The sequence below is a fragment of the Rhodamnia argentea genome, chromosome 3, assembly GCF_020921035.1.
Source record: "Rhodamnia argentea isolate NSW1041297 chromosome 3, ASM2092103v1, whole genome shotgun sequence".
Classification (NCBI taxonomy): Eukaryota; Viridiplantae; Streptophyta; class Magnoliopsida; order Myrtales; family Myrtaceae; genus Rhodamnia; species Rhodamnia argentea.
Window position 1 is genome coordinate 4,892,941 of NC_063152.1, and position 20,249 is coordinate 4,913,189.

The 20,249-nt window shown below is 42.1% G+C and overlaps 1 protein-coding gene across 1 annotated transcript; it reads right to left on the minus strand.

Annotated features, from left to right (window-relative positions):
• Positions 1-1,734: 1,734 nt before the first annotated feature.
• Positions 1,735-3,894, minus strand: LOC125314193 (F-box/LRR-repeat protein At3g26922-like). Its single transcript, XM_048275721.1, has 3 exons — positions 2,786-3,894; positions 2,553-2,702; positions 1,735-2,453 (listed from the first exon to the last, which is right to left on the minus strand). Exons 1-3 carry the CDS (start codon positions 3,782-3,784, stop codon positions 2,142-2,144), a joined length of 1,461 nt encoding a protein of 486 aa, XP_048131678.1. The 5' UTR covers positions 3,785-3,894; the 3' UTR covers positions 1,735-2,141.
• Positions 3,895-20,249: the final 16,355 nt, after the last annotated feature.

Sequence of the window (20,249 nt, forward strand, 5' to 3'; positions counted from 1 at the left end):
AATCGATTTTGAGGAGAGTGGGGATGGGGCATGATCACCTTTAGCTTAAACCTCTGCCAGAGATCCGGAGCAGGATGCTGTTTCTTTTTACACAACATGACAACATCATACATAGATGCTCCATTGGGTCAGATCCATGCGATGAAACAACTTTTGCATTATTCCATGAGCCAGAAGTCCTTCAGTGGAGCAAATTGCTCTCAAACAACGGATGAGAAAGGAACAGAGAAGATGTAACGGCCCAATCCGATGTGGGCGTGGACTTGTCGCCAGAGCCAAAAGGCCTAAAAAGGGAGCGACTCCTGTAGGATGGCACCAAATATGGAGAGAATAATTTTGATATGATTTAGAGATATATATGTGAAAAATGAATTACCTCATGGATGCGCAATTTGACGTAACGGTAATGTTTAGCTTTGAAACTTCAAAGTTAAGCATGCTCAAGCGGAAGAACTCCCAAGATGGTGACCTCCTGAGAATATGCTCATCCGTACGTCAAATGATAAAAGCATAAGTTTCCATATAAGTCGGGCCACATCGGATAAAACCTTGAGTGAGTTAAATTCAGGGCGTCACAATTTGATAATAGAGCGGGACCCTCTCCAATAAGTGTGTGGTTTGGGGGCAAACAATGCAAAAGTTGGCACAATTTGGTAATAGAACGGGACCCCCTCCAGTAGATGTATGATTTGGGGACGAACCATGTATAAGCCAGTGGGCCTATAACGAACAGTCCAACGAAGGTGGGGAGTTGTAGCTAGAGCCACAGGTCCGGACAAGGAGCGGTTCTTGGCAAGCTATTAGGGTGTAGAACGGGGTAGGCCAAACTATGCACCGAATATGGGGATAGCAATTCTAAGATATATATGTGAAAATTGGAATTAACTCACGTAATAACTTTTAACATAACAACAAATAATTAATTTTGGAACTTCAAAGTAGCACTCCCAGGAGGACGACATCGTGAGGCTCGGTATGGGACGAGTCAAGGAAAATTCTCGTTTCTTCTATATTTTCTTTTTCTGTTTTCTGAATAGGAAAGAAGCTGCTCTCGTCTTTCCAAAGAGAGAGAAAGCGTCACTTGCTCTTTTAAATGCTGTGAAACAATGTTCAAGAGCTTAAACATGCACTCACTGCTCCGGAACACTCTTTTGCTTATTCGAAGTTGGCGATGAACTGAGCAAGTATACTAAACACGTACTGATTCACCACACTTTTGGGCAACTGCTCATCAGGTTTAAGATTCACTAATCTTCTGACATCTAATCAAACAATCACAAAGCCATCTTAAACAACCAGCACTAACACAGATAAAAGGCAAACATTATGCAAAGAGATGCCTAGCTTGAACCTTAAACTTCAGGGACAAGGTAGATCCACCCAAGTCCAAAGCCAGCACTTGTACTGAACAGGTCAATCAAGTGAGACAGTTTGACTTTTAAATGCAGAGATAGAACCAACAAATTCTAACTTGGTGGGCCAACAGCTTACAATTCTCAAAGAGTACGGGAACACATCGTAGGAGTATTGCTCAGTTGAAAGAGCGTCTAACTTAGGATATGTTTGTTCGAGGGAAAATATTTACCGAAAATGACTTAGTCAATGGAAAACAAGTTGATTCGATGTGTAAGTTCTGCAATGAAACTGGGTAAGTTAATACAAGATATTAAGAATTTGCAAATCATAAAAGTATTAAGTCGCCAACAAGTTACTTGAAAAAAAAAAAGTCATCGGTCCTTTTTTTTTGGCCAATAATTTTTTATACTTACCCAAACTTCTAAAATCAACCGCCACAGAAGAAAAATTGTAGTTCTTGACAAGGAATAATATGATTCTTCATCTGAGTTCTTCCACAATACTGTAAGAGCAGGTTTAGATCAATCAAGTGAGATTGATCCAAGCTCTGAACAGAGCAGTACTTCATGTTTTGCAGTCGAGCCTTCTGTTTTTGGCTCAACCATTCAAGCTTGCAAAACGAAATTTAGGATCATCTGCAGGGGCAGGACAATGGATACAAAGCCATCACCATCGCTGTCGCCGTCGGCGTAGTTATACTTATAGAGTCGATATGATGGCCAAAAAAGAGATCCAGTGTCTTGGAACAACAAAACATGTGCACTTTCAGGACTGCAACTTACATGTTATGACAGTGGCCTTTTGTCAATATCAGGTGGTAAAATGGTAATTTTGAAACTTTTCGATCCACAGTGCACCTCTGGTAACGTTTTGGGGTAACTCTCCTCGAATCCGAGCCACGAAAATGTCCGTCTGTGGTGTATCAGGAGTTTTTCCAGGACCATCGCATGCTTCAGCAACAATTCCAGCATGCGAACCACCTCGTCGCCCATGAGTACATTATGTAATTCAATCTGCTTAAGATGCGAGCCGAAACAATGGGGTGCCGGATCCAATATCGCATCATAGCCATCGTCAATGCCGTATCGTTGGATACCCTGATTATCAAGATGAGAGAAGCACAGTTTCAACATCGTGCTCTTGGATGTCAGAAGACAACAAAATGTACGTTATGTTTTAATCAAAATACAGTTTACCTCTCTAAATTCAAGCGTTTCCAGATCTGGGGAATTATGCAGCAACTTAACAATCGCTTGATGTTTCAAGTCTAAACGCCCAAAGACCAGTAACTTCAGATTAGGAAAGATGGGCAGATGTGAGCAGAGCTCGGCTGCACTACTTAGAACCTGCAAAGAAGGCAAACCAAACGTGCTCGCTAGCAAGAATAGCAAACTCAGAACTTCCAGATTTCTCTAAGTAAGATACCTACCCGGACAGCCGTGCTCGACAGTGTCAATTTCTTGACGGAACACGTTGCTTCAAGAAGCTTATGTAGACGGCGGGCAACTTGTCTAGTCCTACTTGGAGGACAGGCCGTTACATTGATGCACGCCTCCAGTAGCGAGCATGACTTTTCGAACCGGTAGTCATTCAAGAATGAACTTCTGCAAAGTATTCTTTCGAGATTATTTCCACATATCAAAACCCGACAGCCATATGGGTGAACCAAGGAAAAACCATCATGGTCATCGTGTATGGTCAAGATCTTCAGCATGGAAGGGCGAATAGTCAGTGCCTCGATATTACTCCAATTACACTCCTCTATGATCAACTCTTCAAGCGCCGGGCTAGATAACAATTGCTCGGTCGAGCGCTCGTCCACAAACTTGAAGTACTTGAGGAGCAGGAATTTAAGATTCGGAAGCCAAATTCGAGAAGGTAGTTCCAATGCCGGCAAGACGCATAATTCCAAGCGAGCCAGTGTTGCGCAACTGAACAAGCAATAAGGCAAGACCAGATTTCCAGGGATCCATAAAAGGAGGACTGAGCAACTTTCGACCTTCCGCGCTACCGCAGTGGATACCCAAAAATTGATACGGGATGCGTAGTCGAAATTGCTACAACGGAGGACCAACTTTTTTATGCGAGAGGAACCCTGGAGGAGTACTCCATCCACGAAGTTGGTAAAGTGCTCCCTCCCGGAAAACCGCGACTCAAAAAGTTCAAGATTAGGATGAGAGGTCCAGAGGTACCGCCACTTTTTTGACAGCACGCACGTTGCAACAGCATCCTCTATTGGAACAAAAGATAGGATGTGTTCAAGGATCGCCTCTGGAAGATCGTCAATGTTGCAAGCTACCGAATCCATGTCTTGTTCTTCGTTCAGCTTCCGATGCTTAGATTTGCTAGCGGCTGCTGTTTCATCCATAACTCGAACCGGTTTATCTAGAGCACGAAACGCCCCATCATTCATCAAAGAACAACACATGCAATGGCTAGAGCTAAAACATATATCTTTGTTTCACAACAATAGTTCGGGAAGAAAACCAAATTTAACGATATTAAATCCAACACATCATTCACCCCCTCATCCACAATCTCAACAATCTATTGTGATCTGATCAATGACGATACTACCCGTAAATTGTTGTATCTTCTAGCCGAGTTCTTTCCAAAGTTGCTAGCTTTTTCACTTTTCTAAACACAAGCTACTCCCCGTAAACTCCGTCCAGAATAAGAAAAGCAAAAAGGAAGAAGGAGGAGGAGGAGGAGGAGGAAGTGAAAGTATCACCTTAAATGACGGCACTTGGAGGTTGGACAAGACGCTGATGCTGATGCTGATGCTGCTGCTACTGCTTTTTTTTCCCTTAGAAGGTATACAACGATACTGTATAGGTCAAGGCTGGCAAGGATGGGAGAATGAAGAAATAGAGGGTTAATTTGAAACGAATCTGGATCTTTAAAGATTAAGTTTCTTTTTTTTTTTTTTTTGGCGATTTTGCAGTATATGTATTTTGAATGAGAAGTACATCTAGTAATCCGGTGGGTTTGGTCAAATAGGTCAATTCCATTTAAATCGGAATTGATCTTTCTTTATCTTATCTTTTGTTAAAGAAAACTTGTAGCTTAGGGGAATTGTATAATCAAGTCCTATAAACCTTGATTAGTTCAAACAAGTTCGTATTAGTCCAATGTAGTCCTCTAGTTACTAAACATAGGAGATCTCGATTGAATTGATGACGTCTTGTTCTTGATCTTCCTCAACCTCGGGAGCTTTCTGCTTTACCAATTTGTTTGTCCATGTACAATATAACGATTAGGTAAAATTTTCAAATTGGCTGCGTGCTAGTACTTAACCTTTGCCTTAGAAGGAAGGCATGTTATTTTTCAAAACTACATATATGCGCAAGTCTAGGTATCAATTTGATCAAAAAATCATAAATCTATTGCAATTGTGCCAATTCAGTCCTAATTTTTTTTTTTTTGCTAATTGAGTCCTAAACCTTTTATAGTTGTGCCGGTTCATTCCACTTTGTCGATCGGCGCTGGCATGAATAATTTTTAATGATATTTCTTAATTTATTTTTCTTTTTCTCTCTTTCTTTTTTCTGCCTACTACTATTGTGGCCTGGCAAGCTCCGGAAACCCTGGCCGGGCACAGTACGAGTACAAAGGGAAAAAAAAAAAGGAAAGAGATAAAAAGATTAATAGAAGGGAAAATAAAATATACATTGTTATTAAAAAAATTGACACTTCCCAGAAATTGTAAATTTTATTCACATTTTCCTTTTCTTTACCCAAAAAAACATATCTTGGCGGACAAACCTGAATATGCGGTATTGATTATTCTAAACGCCAACTAAGATTTACGAACCAAAAAGGACAGAGAACAAGAAAGACGGGGAGATTCAACTTCCAGGAACAACCAAATAATGTGCACTTTCAAGACTGCAACTTACAAAATTTATACCAGTGACTTTGTGGGAGTGTCCAAACCGAACAACATACCCAACACGAACTCGGCCCTACCGAATTTTCGGGCATGTTCAAGAATGGAAACACGAAACACGACCCGAACTCTTTGAGACATTGTCTATAGCATTTCGGGTCGGGTCAAGCATATTTCTATGGTGTTTTGGATCGGGTATCATGGTAACCCAACCCGACCCGTTGACCCCCGTGGACTTTAGGTGAATCTTAACTCTATTTCTAAACTGTTCAATCCGCAGCGGATCTCTTGTAACACTTCCAGCATGCCAAACTCCTTCTCGTGCATGAGTGCATTACCTAACACGATCTGCCTAAGGTGCGAGCTGAAAGAGCAGGGAGCGGGATCCATTATCGCACCGTCTTTGCTTTCTCTGGGATACACTTCGATGCCCTGATTATCGAAATGAGAGAGGCACAGTTTAGGCATCATGCTTTTTGACGGCAGAAGACAACAAGAAAGGATGGTTCTTTTTCTAGCCTAACATCCAGTTACCTCTCTAAATTCAAGTGTTTCCAGATTCGGGGAGTTATGCAGCAACTTAACACTGGCTTGATGTTTCACAAATGGAAAGTAAAACCCAAAATTGTTGCACCCGACATCAAAACTCAGCAATTTAATGGTAAAATTTAACGGAAACTAATGGAAAGTGAATTTATCATAGGTATACAAATTTATGACTTTTGTGGGCATGGTGGCATTTTCGCAATGGCTTTGTGGAGACATTGTTTTGAATTTGGAGCTTGAAGCCAAGTGTAGTTTGCTCTGACCTCCTATTGTAGGAGTTGACTTGCAAATGGTAAAGCAATTATCCATAATGTTTCAGATATGATTGTAACTTGTAAGAGACATTCTGTGGGTGGCACGCTTAGGATAAGTTTAATCTGATTATCAAGCCTAATAACTAGATTACCAAAGCTTAATAATCTGATTACTAAAGCTGTAGTCTCAACTAAAACAACCCGGGATTAACATAGGCTTCACCACTGCTAGTTCCATTCCATCGCCGAGTATCGTTGCTAACAGCAACCGGCTTCTCCGATCACCGTCATCACCGACCACCACCGCCACCGGGCAACGCCATCCCCAATCACCTCAAGCCTTTCCTTACTTACAGTCACAATATCGAGGGAACGATCTACAAATGAATGAGATGCAGCAAACCTCAAGAAAAAAACTCATTCCCGAAAACATGATGCAAAATTCGGTCTCCTATCTCCTCGAAATGTTCATCACACTACTAGTTTTAGCTTAGAAGTTAGAATCCACATCCTGCTAGCAAATTCCTAGTACCAGAGAAGATTCAAAACAAGTACGTGTTCACCTATGATTTCCATAGAAAAAGACAAATCTGTTCATCGACGGTAGCGATGGCGTACGGTGTTAAAATAAACATGCAAAATCCCTTCTTCGAAAGTGCATTTGAATCCCTTCTTGCATGAATATTCCCATTCTTTATTCACAATCCTAAAAGCCTGCGGTACACGAGCAGCATGTAAATCAACAAAATCGCCAAAAAATTTATGAATTTTCTGCTCTAGTAAACTCACTATGTCCTCGTATGGAGACCCGGCGTGGAACCGGATGATACACGTCTCTGTGCTATTCCCATCCTTTTCGATCATGCATGTCGGGGCCTCGGTCTTGTCGACAAGGTCGGGGTAAAAGATGTTAAACTTATACCCTTGCACCGTCTTTGGAGGTGGATTATCGTGATCGTAATACGTTTGATCGTGCTTATTCCACTCATATCCAGTGTGGACACGGTTGAAGTATTTTGGTTTTCTCGGGCAGTAGTCGAGAAAATCGGAGACATGGAGCACTTGTGAGTCCAGATTCACCTCCGCACCGGTGCCAAAAACTGCATCACCTTCCTCGGTGGCTCCCATGGCTTTAATGGCCTTCAATTCAAAGTTATCTTCTGATGATGGAGATGGCTTTGACGCCATTGCTTCTTGCATCCGTCTTTGTTCCAGGCAATTTAAATCAAATGACGTGACCATGCAATATCTAAACGACATGAAATATGTGACATGGTATATGACTTGTCATACATGATGACATGGCCATGATGTAGCAAGAATGTTGACGCCGCAACTAAATCTACATTATATGCACGTGCATTTATTTTTTTTTTCCTTCTAAATTCGAGATATAGAAATTATCTAAAGTGTGAGATTATCGACCAAGTTACAAAATAATTTATGTTAAATCTAATTCAAAGTTAGAAAATTTCGTAAATGATCAATACTTCCTAAACATGCAATTCAAAATAAGTAACTACTCTATATATCATGTAGAGCAATATATATTTTTTTATATTTCATATTTTCAGCGGAAGAAAGTGCGTGAAATTAAAAGAAACATGAAATAAATCAAACCCACAATGCGATATTCAACAAAACTCAACATAAAAAATCGAGATAATGGAAAAGAATGACTTCGACGTCTCTTGGCTCAAATTAGTGATCATAACGATTTTTATACATACAATGATAATGCGTAAACATCTTGAGAGATAGTATTAGTATCAATAAATCAATTTTAGGCTACAAAATTTCAAATAGGGCTTGGAAAGTTACCAAATCAAACCGAGAACGGTGGATCACGGGGGCCGGCGGCAGCTAAGGGCGACCAACCAAGCTCGGACCGGCCGTGGGGTGTGCGACGGCAAAGAGTGTAACAGCTAGCGTGGGCCTTGGGAGTTGGTAGTGAAGGCTACGGCAGCGAGTTGATGGCAATAAAATACAACGGTGGAGGGACTAAGTAGCAGCCTGGTCGTGCGCGGCGGCGATCAGCAGCAAAACAATTCAAATCTCACGTAAAAAGAGAACACCGGAACCTGCAAAAGGAAAATAGACCCAAATTTGGCCGCCGGTATATCGTTTGGCGGGTATCTGCTGAGGCCATCGTGATCACTGCGAGAACAGTGGGCGGCGACGGTGAGCAGCAGGCCCGGGCGGCGACGGAGGCGGGAGGCCAAAACCGAACCCTCTTCTCCTTCCCCCGATTTTTCTCTCTATTATTCTCCGTCGAGTGCAAGGATATGGACGAAGCTTCTTCTTTCTCTGAAAAGCTTTTTATAGGTGAGGGGACGACTAGGGTTTATCAAAGAAAGAGTCCAGACTTTCTTTCCTATTGTGAGTACATTAAAATACATCATTAGCTTGGGAGTTGGGAAAATCCTACATCCCGCGGGCTTATCTACGTCCGGATCCATTTATTTAAGTCCATCATCCGCTGGCCCAATTATTTATTTAACCATTACTGCAAATGTTCCATGATTGTTTTGGTAAATGATTAATCTAGTTTCTAGACCATATGAATATATTTAATATTATTTTTTCATTAATTCAAGTTTAAGGTCAATATTGAATCTTTTCATATTGTCCAGACATTAAATTGAACATGGACTAAAAAGTTCGGGGTTTACATTGAATAGATTAAAAGCTCAAGATGACATTATACATTAAGTTAAAGTTTATGGACTACATTAAAAAAATTAAATGTTTAGAGACGATATTGCGCATCGTGCCAAACTTCATGAACCATTTGTGTCATATTACCTAAGCTAAAAGAAAAAGTTGATAAATCAAAGAAAAAAAAATCAATACTTGGTAGCAAACTAAATTGTTAATAGGTAATCCAGAACAGATTGATAAATTGAAGAATAGTTGATAAGTCACTTAACTTAAAGTAAGTGAATTCAAGATTAAACTTAAAGCTTGCATAAGAAGGTAACCTCAAGTTGGTATAATATAATAAAAGTTGATAATAATTCAGTTTAGAGTTGTTAATCCGAAGCTAGTTGGTAACTTAATCGGAGAAAAATCTGCAAATCTCTCTAATTATGGTTGATAATTGCTAAAAAGAATTGGTAAAATTAAACGTGTTCGTAGATAAGTAAAATAAAAGTTGGTAAACAATGAGAAATATTTGGTAGCTTTACAAAAAAAAAAAAAATCGAATAATCATAATAGCTGAAATGAGAGTGGGCCATCCAATATTATATGGCAACTTATCGAGAGAAAAGTTTTGGTACAGTAAACCTTAAAAAGAGTATGTAAATTCAAAGTGTTACTAATCAAGAAAAAAAAAGGTTCATAAGTCGATTGAAAAGTTGATATGTTAAAGAAAATGATTCGATGTTGGCACTCTAAACAAGTTAGTAACTTAGTTTGACAAAAGTTATCAAGTCTCCCTAATTTAAGTTGGTAATTTAAGGTAATATGTAGTAAATTATGGAAGGATAAGTAATTCGACTCATCACATCCAGATCTACTGATCCAAGCTTTGAACAGAACAGTGCTTCATCTCTTGCGTTCAAGCTTGGAAAACAGAATTAGGATCATCCGCAAGGGCAGGACAATGAGTACAAAGTCGTCTGCATAGTTCTGCTCATAGAGTTTATATGATGACCAAAGAAGAAATCCAGCTTCCTGGAACAACCAAAACATGTGCACTACCAGTGACTTTAGGTGAATCTTTAGCTCCTTAAAGATCCCAAATTGGCGATTTCTAAACTTTTCGATCCACAAAGTGTCTCTAGTAACTTTTCACGGTACCACTCCTTATTTATCCGCTCGCAATGCCATGCGGGCCGTATAATGAGTTTTTCTAGGACCACCGCATGCTTCAGCAGCAATTCCAGCATGAAAACCTCCTTCTCGAGCAGCAATACATCAGATAATACAATCTCCCTGAGGTGCGAGGCGAAACAACTGGGTGCTGGAACCAATAGCGCACCCTAGCCGTCGCCCTTGTGATATAGTTCGATACCATGATTATCAAAATGAGGGAAGCACAGTTTAGACATCGTGCTCTTTGACGGCAGAAGACGGCAAGAGAAGATGTTCTTTTTTAATCAAAATCCAGTTACCTCTCTAAATTTAAGCGCTTCAAGACTCGGGGAATTATGCAGGAACTTAATAATCGCTTGTTGTTTCAATGCCAGACGCCCGAAGTCCAGTAACATGAGATTAGGAAAGACAGGCAGATGCTTGCGGAGTTCGGCTGCACTACCTAGATCCTGCAAAGAAGGCAAAACAAATATGCTTGCTAGTAAGGATAATCTCAAGGAACCGGGCGAGAGACGAAATGACAAATACCAAGTGAATTTGGAACCAATATTGAGACGAGATAGAGCTTCCGGATCTCCCCGGGAAGCAGAGATACCTACATCGACAGCCTTGCTTGACAGTTTCAATGTTTTGACGGAACACATCCCTTCGAGCAGCTTATTTAGACGGTAGGCAACTTGTCTGGTCCTACTCGGACAACAGTCATGGACATTGATGCACGCCTCCAGAAGTGAGCATGACTTTTCGACCCGGTAATTATTCAAGAATGGGTATTGTTCCTGTGACACTCGAGAAATTTGAACTATGTAATTTGCCCAAATTCAATAAAAAGGAAGAAATTGAATTTTAGTCGGTGCAAATTTTTGGATCGCAAGGACATAAGTGACGATTTTTGGACATTTCCCGATTCGTCGTTCGATTTTGATTGGGTCTCGAAATCGTGGTCACCGCGATTTAGGATTTTAATTTGTCGCGCCTAGACCTTTTCCCGGACCAAACCTAACCCGTGAAAATCCAAATTTTATTCCTAATCGGTTGAGCCAAAAATCCAATTAGTCCCAATTTATCAAAAGACCATTTTGCCCTTGGATATTATGCGTATGGGACGAAATTTATCAATTTTGAAGTGACCGTGGGCCCCACCTTCAGTCAAATCTTCAGCTCCAGTCAAACCTTAGTCAAAGTTCTCTCTCTCCTCCCTCTTCTCTCTCTCCCTCACGTCTGCAGCCCCCTCCCCTGTTGCTCGCGTGAAATGCCCCCTGCACACCGAGCCTCCCATCTCCTTCCGTGGTCGTTTTTGTGCGACGCAAACTCCCACAACCGTTGCCCCGTCGTCTAGCCCTCACTCCACCTCCCTCCGACCTCGCTCCGACAGCCATTCGCCGCCGTGAGACCCCAGAACGATTCCGGCGCAGGATCGCTCTGTTTCGCGTCCGTGGGCTACCCGGGTTGCTCCAGCCCCTCCGCACCACTTCCGACCACCATCCACCACTACATCACCTTCCCTTCGACCTCCGGACTCCGACCCACCGCCGTGCACCGCCTCGGACCGCCGCGAACAGCCTCGAAACAGATTTGAAACCCGTTTGCCTTGTTTTCCGTCGCTTGAGTTACAGCTGTTGTTCCAGCCGTCTCCGCTGCCTTCCGCCGGTCGCCAATCACCCCCGACAACCATCTTCGACCCCTCATCATCCCCCAAAGTCGCCGGAAGCCGATTGCCGCCCGTAGAGCCCGATTTGAGCCCCGATCGGACCTCCTCTGTTTTGCCGTTTTCCCCTTGTTTCGCGCCGATTTCTACACCGCCGCTGTTCGGCCGCCTCCGGCCGCCGTCCGCCACACCCAGCTAGTCCCGAAGGTCGTCCTCGACCCATAGGTGAGTCCTCCAGCCTTCCCCAACCTTGCCACAATCCGTGAAATCAAATTTCCCTCAACTCAGCCTCGATTTTCCCTATTTTTACCTCTATCGATTCTGTTTTTCAATCTTCGTCACTCGTTGGACCTCCGATCGCCGAGCTGCTGCCGTTTGCAGCGATTTCACCGTCGAACTTGTCACTGTTTCGGCCATGAACATTGTCGCCGGAACAGTGCCGTCGATGAACAGTGTTTCCGGCATGAATAGTATTTTTCGGCGTGAATAGTGATTTTCGGCCCCGACCTCGAAAATCGTGCACGACCCGACCTCAACCACCGTTTTTGGTGAGTTGACCCTAATCCTTGGTTAGGGCGCTAATTGCGCCTAGGATTAGTTAGCTAGTCGGTAGGGTATTTAGATAAATTTGATTATGGTCGGATTAGTTAGAAACTCGGTTTAGGGTAAATGATCATAATCGATTAAATTAGAATTGTCTGTGGCTAATTGATGTTAGACCAATTTGATTGTATGTTGTGATTTGATCGCGAGCGAGCGATAGATAAAGGATGAGTGATCGATTAGCGATTATAAATCAAACTGGCAAATCAATGACTTTGGCACGAAATTGAGCCTTTATGTGGCCTAATTGAATTGATGACTTTGTTTGGGCGGATCGCCCCGTTGAAATGTTGATTTGAGTATCCCGATTGCTCGTTGAGTGAATTGGTGTTCGTTTGGGAGTTAATTGCCTCGTGTGTCTTTGCATCGTCTATTTGGTAGTCTACATATGCATATGATCATGTGCAAGATCAAAGACATATTTTAGTATGAAAATGGCCTTGGGCCGAGCCTTTGAGCACGTTTGTATGAGCATCCGGCCTAAATCAAAGAGAATAAATTGATTGATGTGTCGGGTGTGCTGTATGGTCATATGAAGGAACGATGATGGGTTTTCCTGGCAAGTTTGTCTTGTACACATAGTACACACCGTACCATTTTTATGGAACCACACGACTTGCTAGAAGCACGATAATTCATGCCCCGTATGGTACGTACGGTTTTAAGGGATTATCGGATGCCGGTCGCGACTTGTGATGGGCCGAAGCCCCGTTTAGGGATGCTTACTTGCCGTGCCGTGCATGGTGCCTTGGATACACTGCTTGTAGTAGCCGTTGCCAAGAGGGAAAAGGAACATAGCCCGGTCCTGCCGGAAGAGTGCGGGATCGCATTAATTGTGAGAGTCGATCATGCCGATCGTGTGGATCCTCATTACTGTGGCGCCAAGGGCGTGATCATCGTTAATAAATGGACTTGTGTGGTGTCCAGTGCATACTTGTGAGTGTGATGCTTTGTTCGGTTGGTTGTCCGATGTGACTATTGAGTTGAGTCAAGTATTGCATTATGTGTGGCTGAAGGCTAGTAAGTATGCATGTGGATGATTATTGCCATGTGATATGATTGCTGGATATATGTTTAAATTGTGGTTTTATAATTCTTGTGTTTAGGATGTTATAGGCGAATCGGTGTCCTAATCGAGCTTAGGCTTGATTCATCGAGATTTATATCTCGCCCTGTTGTGGGAATCATTTTCAGATCCTAAGTGATGGAGCTTTACGGATACCAAGGCCAGGTTATGAGGGTTGTCTTTTGGAGTAAATGAGAAGTTAACCTTATTGGACTCGGTACCTTTTTGAGGTCTTAGTGAGCCACCCCAAAGTATGGAGTTGTATATATATTTACGTAGCTCGGTAGGGTTAAGACTCATCTGCTGTCCGGTAACTGTACGTGTTACTTTTTGATTATTTGCCTTGGTATGTATCTCCTGCTATGTTATCCCTGTTTGTTTATATGTTGTTTGAGAGTAAACCGTTTCCGCATGCATATATAGTGGATAGGTCGATAACGCGCCCGGGACGTTATCCTTCGTGGCCTCGTGGCGATTTGGTAGGGATGTTGCGGGCTCGAGAGTCGGGGCGTGACGGTTCCAAGATTATTTCCACATATCAAAACCCAACAGCCATGTGGGTGTTCCCAAAAAAGATATCTAGACGAACAATCACAATCTTTGTCGCGTAGTTTCAAGATCTTCAGCATGGGAGATCGAATAGTTAGTGTCTCGGGACTTTGCCAATTACACTCTTCTATGATTAACTCCTCAAGCGCGGGGCTAGATAACAGAGGCTATGTCGAGGGCTCGTCCACGAAGGCGTTGTCCTCGAGAAGCAAGAATTTAAGATTTGGAATCCAAATTCGAGAAGGTAGTTTCAATGCCCGCGGCATGCATAATTCTAAGCGAGTCGGTATTGCACAACCGAACAACAATAAGGCCGGACGAGATTTCCTCGGTCACATGAAAGGCGGTCACGTGAAAGGCATATAGAGCAATCTTTGATACTCCGTATTACAGCAGTGGACATCCATAAATCAAAACGGGATGCGTAGTCCAAAGTGTTACAATGGAGGACCAACTGTTTTATGCGAGAGGAGCCCTGGAGAGCGAGTACTATATCCACGAAGGCGGCAAATTGCTTCCTCCCGGAAAAGCACGACTCGAAAAGTCTAGGATTAGGACATGAGGTCTAGAGGTATCGCTACCCTTTCGACAGCACATGCGTTGTAAAAGCATCGCTCGTCGGAAGGAAAGATACTATGTGTTCTAGAATCGCCTACGGAAGATCGTTAATATCGTACTTGGCCGCATCAATGTCGTACGTGGCCGCATCTATGTCTAATTCTTCATTGGGCTTCTGATACACGGATTTGCTGGCGGCTGCTGCTTCATCCATGACTTGAATCGGTTTATCTAGAGCGGGAAAAGCGTCATCATCCATCAATGAATGACACACGCTATCGCTTGAGCTAAAAGGTACGTCTTTGATTCACAAGAATAGTTTGGAAAAATTAAATTTCTTTACTCTAGATATTTAACTCTCGGTCTCACGATATGAATCAGCCCCCATTAATCTAATGTAAGTGTTACGCCTCGACTCTTGAGCTCGCGACATCCCTACCTGACTCGCCTCGGGTCATGAATGATAGTGTCCCGGGTAAACTATCAACCCACGAAAATACGGTACATGCGGAACGTGCAACTCTCCCAGACAATCAATAACAACGGGATAGTACATCGGGAAAATCAACATAGTCAATTCACAAAAACAATTTCATTAAACAGCCGAGTAAATGAAATTTAACCCTACTAAGCTACAGTAAATATATACAACTCCATTCTTCGGGGTAGCTCACTAGAATCTCAAAAAGACACGAGGTTGGGTAAGGTTAACCCCTCATCTACTCCCAAAAATCCTACCACAATCCTCTAGGTTTAACATCCACGGCCTCCATCACTGCCTGAAAAATGTTAACCACGACGGGGTGAGAAATTAATCTCGGTGAGCCAATGCCTAAGCTCGGTTAGGACGTTGATTCGCTCAAACACCCTAATAAACAATCACAACAATACATAGCAGATGTTTCAATCATATGCAAGTTTACCCTCCAAGCCACACATAATGCAATGTAAACTTGACTCAACAGTCAACCAACCAAACCAATTCAACCCACTGCAAAGCATCACAGCACTTGTATGCACATGACACCACACGTAGTCCATTTATTATCGGATCCAACCCGTAGGTCCCACACACTAGTCAATTGGTGCCAGCACACTAGTCGGTTGGTGCTTTTCCGGCATGACCATGCATCGTCCCTTACTTCCTGCGACGGCTTCTGATAGTCCATGTGACTCCGCTAGACCAACCAGAAGACAATGATTATCGACACGACACGAAGTTAACAAGAATCCTTAAAAGGCTTCGGCCCATCACAAGCTGCGACCGGCAAACATACGGTCAGAAGATAATGACCGATGCGCATCCAATGACCAAAAGATAATGATTGCCAAGACCGATCGACAAGAAAACAATGATCGTCGGAATTATCCCATTATGTGACCACTCAAGTACTTCGACAACCAGTCGGTTCATTTCTTGGAATTGGGTTTAATGATCATACTTGCATGTTCAAATACTTGGCCCAAGGCCGTTTTTGTGCAAAACCATGCAATTTTATCGAATACGTGATCACATGAATGCGCAATTATATCGATTGACACACCAAGCAATTTGAGGTGATTAACCTCTAATCGGAGCCCCACGGTAATCAACAGTCAAACCGACATTCACAACCAACAATTTATAAATCAATTAGTCAATTGCAGCCGGTTGATTATTAATTTCCAATGCCAATTTCAATTGTGCACTCGTATCTGACATATCGCTCGCTCGCAATCAATCAATGCAATCAGTTAAATCAATCAATTCTACTCACCAATTAGTCACAGACAACCTAGCTAATTGACTAATCTTAACTAATTACGGTAATTTAGTCTAAACCATGTTTCTATCTAGCCCGACCGTAATTAATCTACCTAAATACCTTAATTAGTTAATTAATCTAATCCAAATGCAATTAGCGTCCTAACCAAGAGTTAGGGGCTAACTCATAATTAAACTAGCTTAGGCGGTCTCAACTCGAGTGGCGGCGACATGAACTTGGCCCGGCCCGCGGCGACGATCGACGACTCACGGCCCAATCAAACTTAAGCTCCGGGCTTCCAACTTGGTCAAAGGTAGTCCAAAAACTTGGCGACACCTCGGGATAGCGGCACGAGGCCCGGGGGTAGCGGCCGGTGGCCCGAGTAGCGGCGGCCGGCGGTGAACAGTGGCGGAACAGTGACCAAGCAGAGGAAAACATGGGATAACGGGGCTATTTTGAGGGGGTCGGGGGTCCAAAGTTGGGGGAAAGGTTCGACCACGATCGGGGGATCTTCGGGGTGGCCGGAGGTGGCACCGGTGGTGGCGGCGGACGGCCGGAGGCGGGCTGAGCAGTAACGAACAGAACGACGCAGAAAACAGGGGCGCTCGGGTTAAAACAAGGGAGGTGGTTCCGGGCCCAATCCTAGCTCCATAGGTGCCGATCGGTTGCCGGTGACCTTGGGGAATGATAAGCGGTTGAGGATGGTTGGTGGGGGTGGTTGGTGACCCGCGAAAAGTGGCGAAGATGGCCGGAATAGCGGTGGTGGCTCTAGTGACGGAAAACAGAGCAAACGGACTAATGGGGCTATTTCGGGGCTGATCGGAGGCTCCGAGGCGGCGCGCAGTGGTGGGTCGAAGTCTGGAGGTCGAGGGAAATTTGATATGGTGGCTAGTGGTGGTCGGAAGCGGCCGCAAGGGCTGGCGGGGCTTGAACAACCCACGGGTGCCAAAACAAAGCAAGGACACGGGGCTTCTACGGGCTGTCCGGCGGGTGCAGCGGCAACGATCGGCGGCCGGACGGAGGCCGAGTGGCGAGCAGAGGTGGCTGAAGGCGGAGGGCGGTGGTGGTTGCACAAAATGAAGACCAAGGAAGAGGATGGGTGTGCACGGTTTTGTAGGGGGGACGTTTACGCGAAGAACAGGGGAGGGGGTTTGCCGCACGAGAGAGAGAGAGAGAGAGAGAGGAGGGGAGGAGAGAGAGTGGGTTGACTGGTTTGATTGGTGGGGCTGATTTGACCAAGAGTGGGGCCCACGGGTCTCTTCCAAATCAATTTCTTTTGTTTTATACGTATAATATCCAAGGGCGAAACGGTCTTTTGATAAATCGGGATTGATCGGATTTTTGGCTCAATCAATTGAGAATGAAATTTGGATTTTCATGGGCTAGGTTCGGTCCGGAAAAATTCTAGGCTTGAGGATTAAAAATCCTAAGTCTCGGCAACCGAGATTTCGAGACCCAATCGAAATCGAACAACATTTCGGGAATCGTCCAAAATTTGTCACTTTCGTCCTCACGATATGAAATTTACACCGTCTAAAATTCAATTCTCTTCCTTTTTATTGAATTCGGGCAAATTACCAAAATTTGAATTTCCCGAGCATCACAGTAAGTTGATCAATGATGAGATCGTCCGTAAATTGTAACTTTTAGCGGAGTTCTTTGTGATTACGCTCCAAAGTTGCTAGCTTTTTTTCCTTTTCTAAAACAAGCTATTCCCTATGAACTTTGTCCAAAATAAAACTGCAAAAATGAAGAAGAAGAAGAAGATGATAATGAAGAAGGGTATCAATATGCAATGTTGAACCACTAGGAAGAAGTGAAAGTATCACCTTAAAAAAGACGACGGCGCTTGGAGGTTGGACAAGTTGTCATTGTTGTCGCCGCCGCCCATAGAACATATACAATATTAGAGAGTTTTGCAGGGATATATACGTGCGAGCTCGGCGAGGAAGGGAGAAAAAGGAAATATAGGGTAAATCTTAACGAATTTGGACCTTTGAAGATTGAGTTTCTTTTTTTTTTTTGCGATTTGGATGGATTGATCTTTCTTTTTTGTATCTTTTATTAAAGGAAAAAAGGCCTAAGTACACTACAAGTGTCAAAATTTGTGTACGGTACTCACTTTAATGCTAGAACTTTCAAAACGATCACTTAAGTGTCAATTATTTTTAAAAATGATCATTCAAGTGCCAATTTTTTTTTTAAAAAACCCTTACTTTAGTGCCAACTCCAACGAGCCACGTCAACTCAAATATTAACAAAAAATAGGCCACGTCGGATTTCCAACGAACCATGTTAGCTCAAATCGGAGTTGGTACTGAAGTGATCGTTTTTAAAAAAAGTTAGCACTTAAATGATTATTTTGAAAGTTTTGGCACTAAAATGAGCGTTGTACACAAGTTTTAGCAATTGTAGTGTACTTTAGCCAAGAAAAAAAACACTTATTAACTTATGTGAATCGTATAATCAAGTCCTATAAATCTTAATTTGTTTAATCAAGTCCATATTAGTCCAATGTAGTCCTCTAGTTACAAAGATAAGAAATGTTGATCAAATTGATGACCTCTTATTCTTTTTATCTTCCTTTTAACTTCCAGGCTTGTTGCTCTGTCAATTTGTTTAATATATATATATATATATATAAACACACACACACACAAATTGACTACATGCTAGTACTTACCTTTGCCTTTGTAGGATGGCATGTCATTTTTCAAGGCTGAATTAACACATGAGTCCAGTTATCAATTCCACCAAATTTTGAGATCTTGAGTCCTCGGAGGACAATTTTGAAAATGGGCTAAAGTTAGAGGACTTGTTTGCACATATTAGGAATTATAGGACTTGATTGCACAATTTACTATGTTATAAATCTAATCTGATAAGCACTACGAATAGTGTAGATCGGTTTCCCAAGGAGTTGAGAGTGCTTACCCTCGAGAACTTCAATCTTCTATTCCAATTCACCAATATCCGGTTATTGAATTACTAAGAGAAGCCGACTCGGTAGCAAATTGGATTGCAAAAGCCACCACAAATAACTTCTTCCCAGAAATTGACTTTTTCCTCTCTCCTCCAAGCTTTTGGGACTCTATTATGTAATGATGCTCCAACTATGGGCTGTTATGTTTATCCTTCGTAATAAAATAAATTATGTTTTGATCAGAGGAAAGCAAAATAATTTACCAAGATATATATATATATATATATATATATATATCTTAACCAATAAAGAATAGTACCATAAATATAACGGCTTTCTAACTATTATTTTAAAATGGCACCGATAGACGTAAGAACCACAATGGAAGCTATTGTTATTTTAACCTCTACACATAACGGCTTTCTAATGGTTTTCTACTTATAAAAGCTTTGTAATGTGCGATTTATTTCTTCATAAATCCTTCATTATTTTACGACGGCTTTATAATGGCTTTATTTTGTTTGAATATAACATTGAACTTGGGAAGACAATCTTTAAGAGACTCCGAATTACAAAAGAGAATTTTCATTTTTTTCTTTTCTCTTCTTTGCTAGGTTATAAACATAACTTGTTTATGCTCCTTGTAATATGCAGTATAGAGTATAGAAGAAGGTATGTTATATTTTAGAAACCTATCACACCAAGTTTCGTACTCCGAAAGGCGGAATCATGCTTAAGGATAGTATTTGCACGCCTCAAACTATTGATCTTATTCTCTCATCTTTTTCTATAGATTTGCAACAATTTTTATTTTTCATATTAACTAATATTTTTCAAAGATAAACCTCCCATCCAACTTCAATTTCCTTCAACCAAAAAAAAAAAAAAAAAGAGCTTCCATTATAAAAAAAATGACAATTTTGAGACATTATGAAAGTTATATAAATTTTTTAGAATCTTACACATATTGCGACGCCCTGAAAATTCGTTGACCGTAAGATTTCGGAATTCAATAAAAGGATTATTATTAGATTTCAGTCGGTATAAAATTTTGAATCGTAAAGACGTAAGTGACAATTATTTGGACGATTCGTGAATTGTCATTCGATTTGGATTAGGTTTCGAAAATCCGAGCCTACCCTATGAAAAGACCAAAATACCCTCCTTGCAATACGTCAAATTTTTGTTCGGTCCTAAAATGTCAAATTATCTTTTTGCCCTCCAATTATTCACTAGAGTCCAAAATAATTCAAACCCTCCAAGTGGCCCCACTTCCTCTTCCACCAATCACAT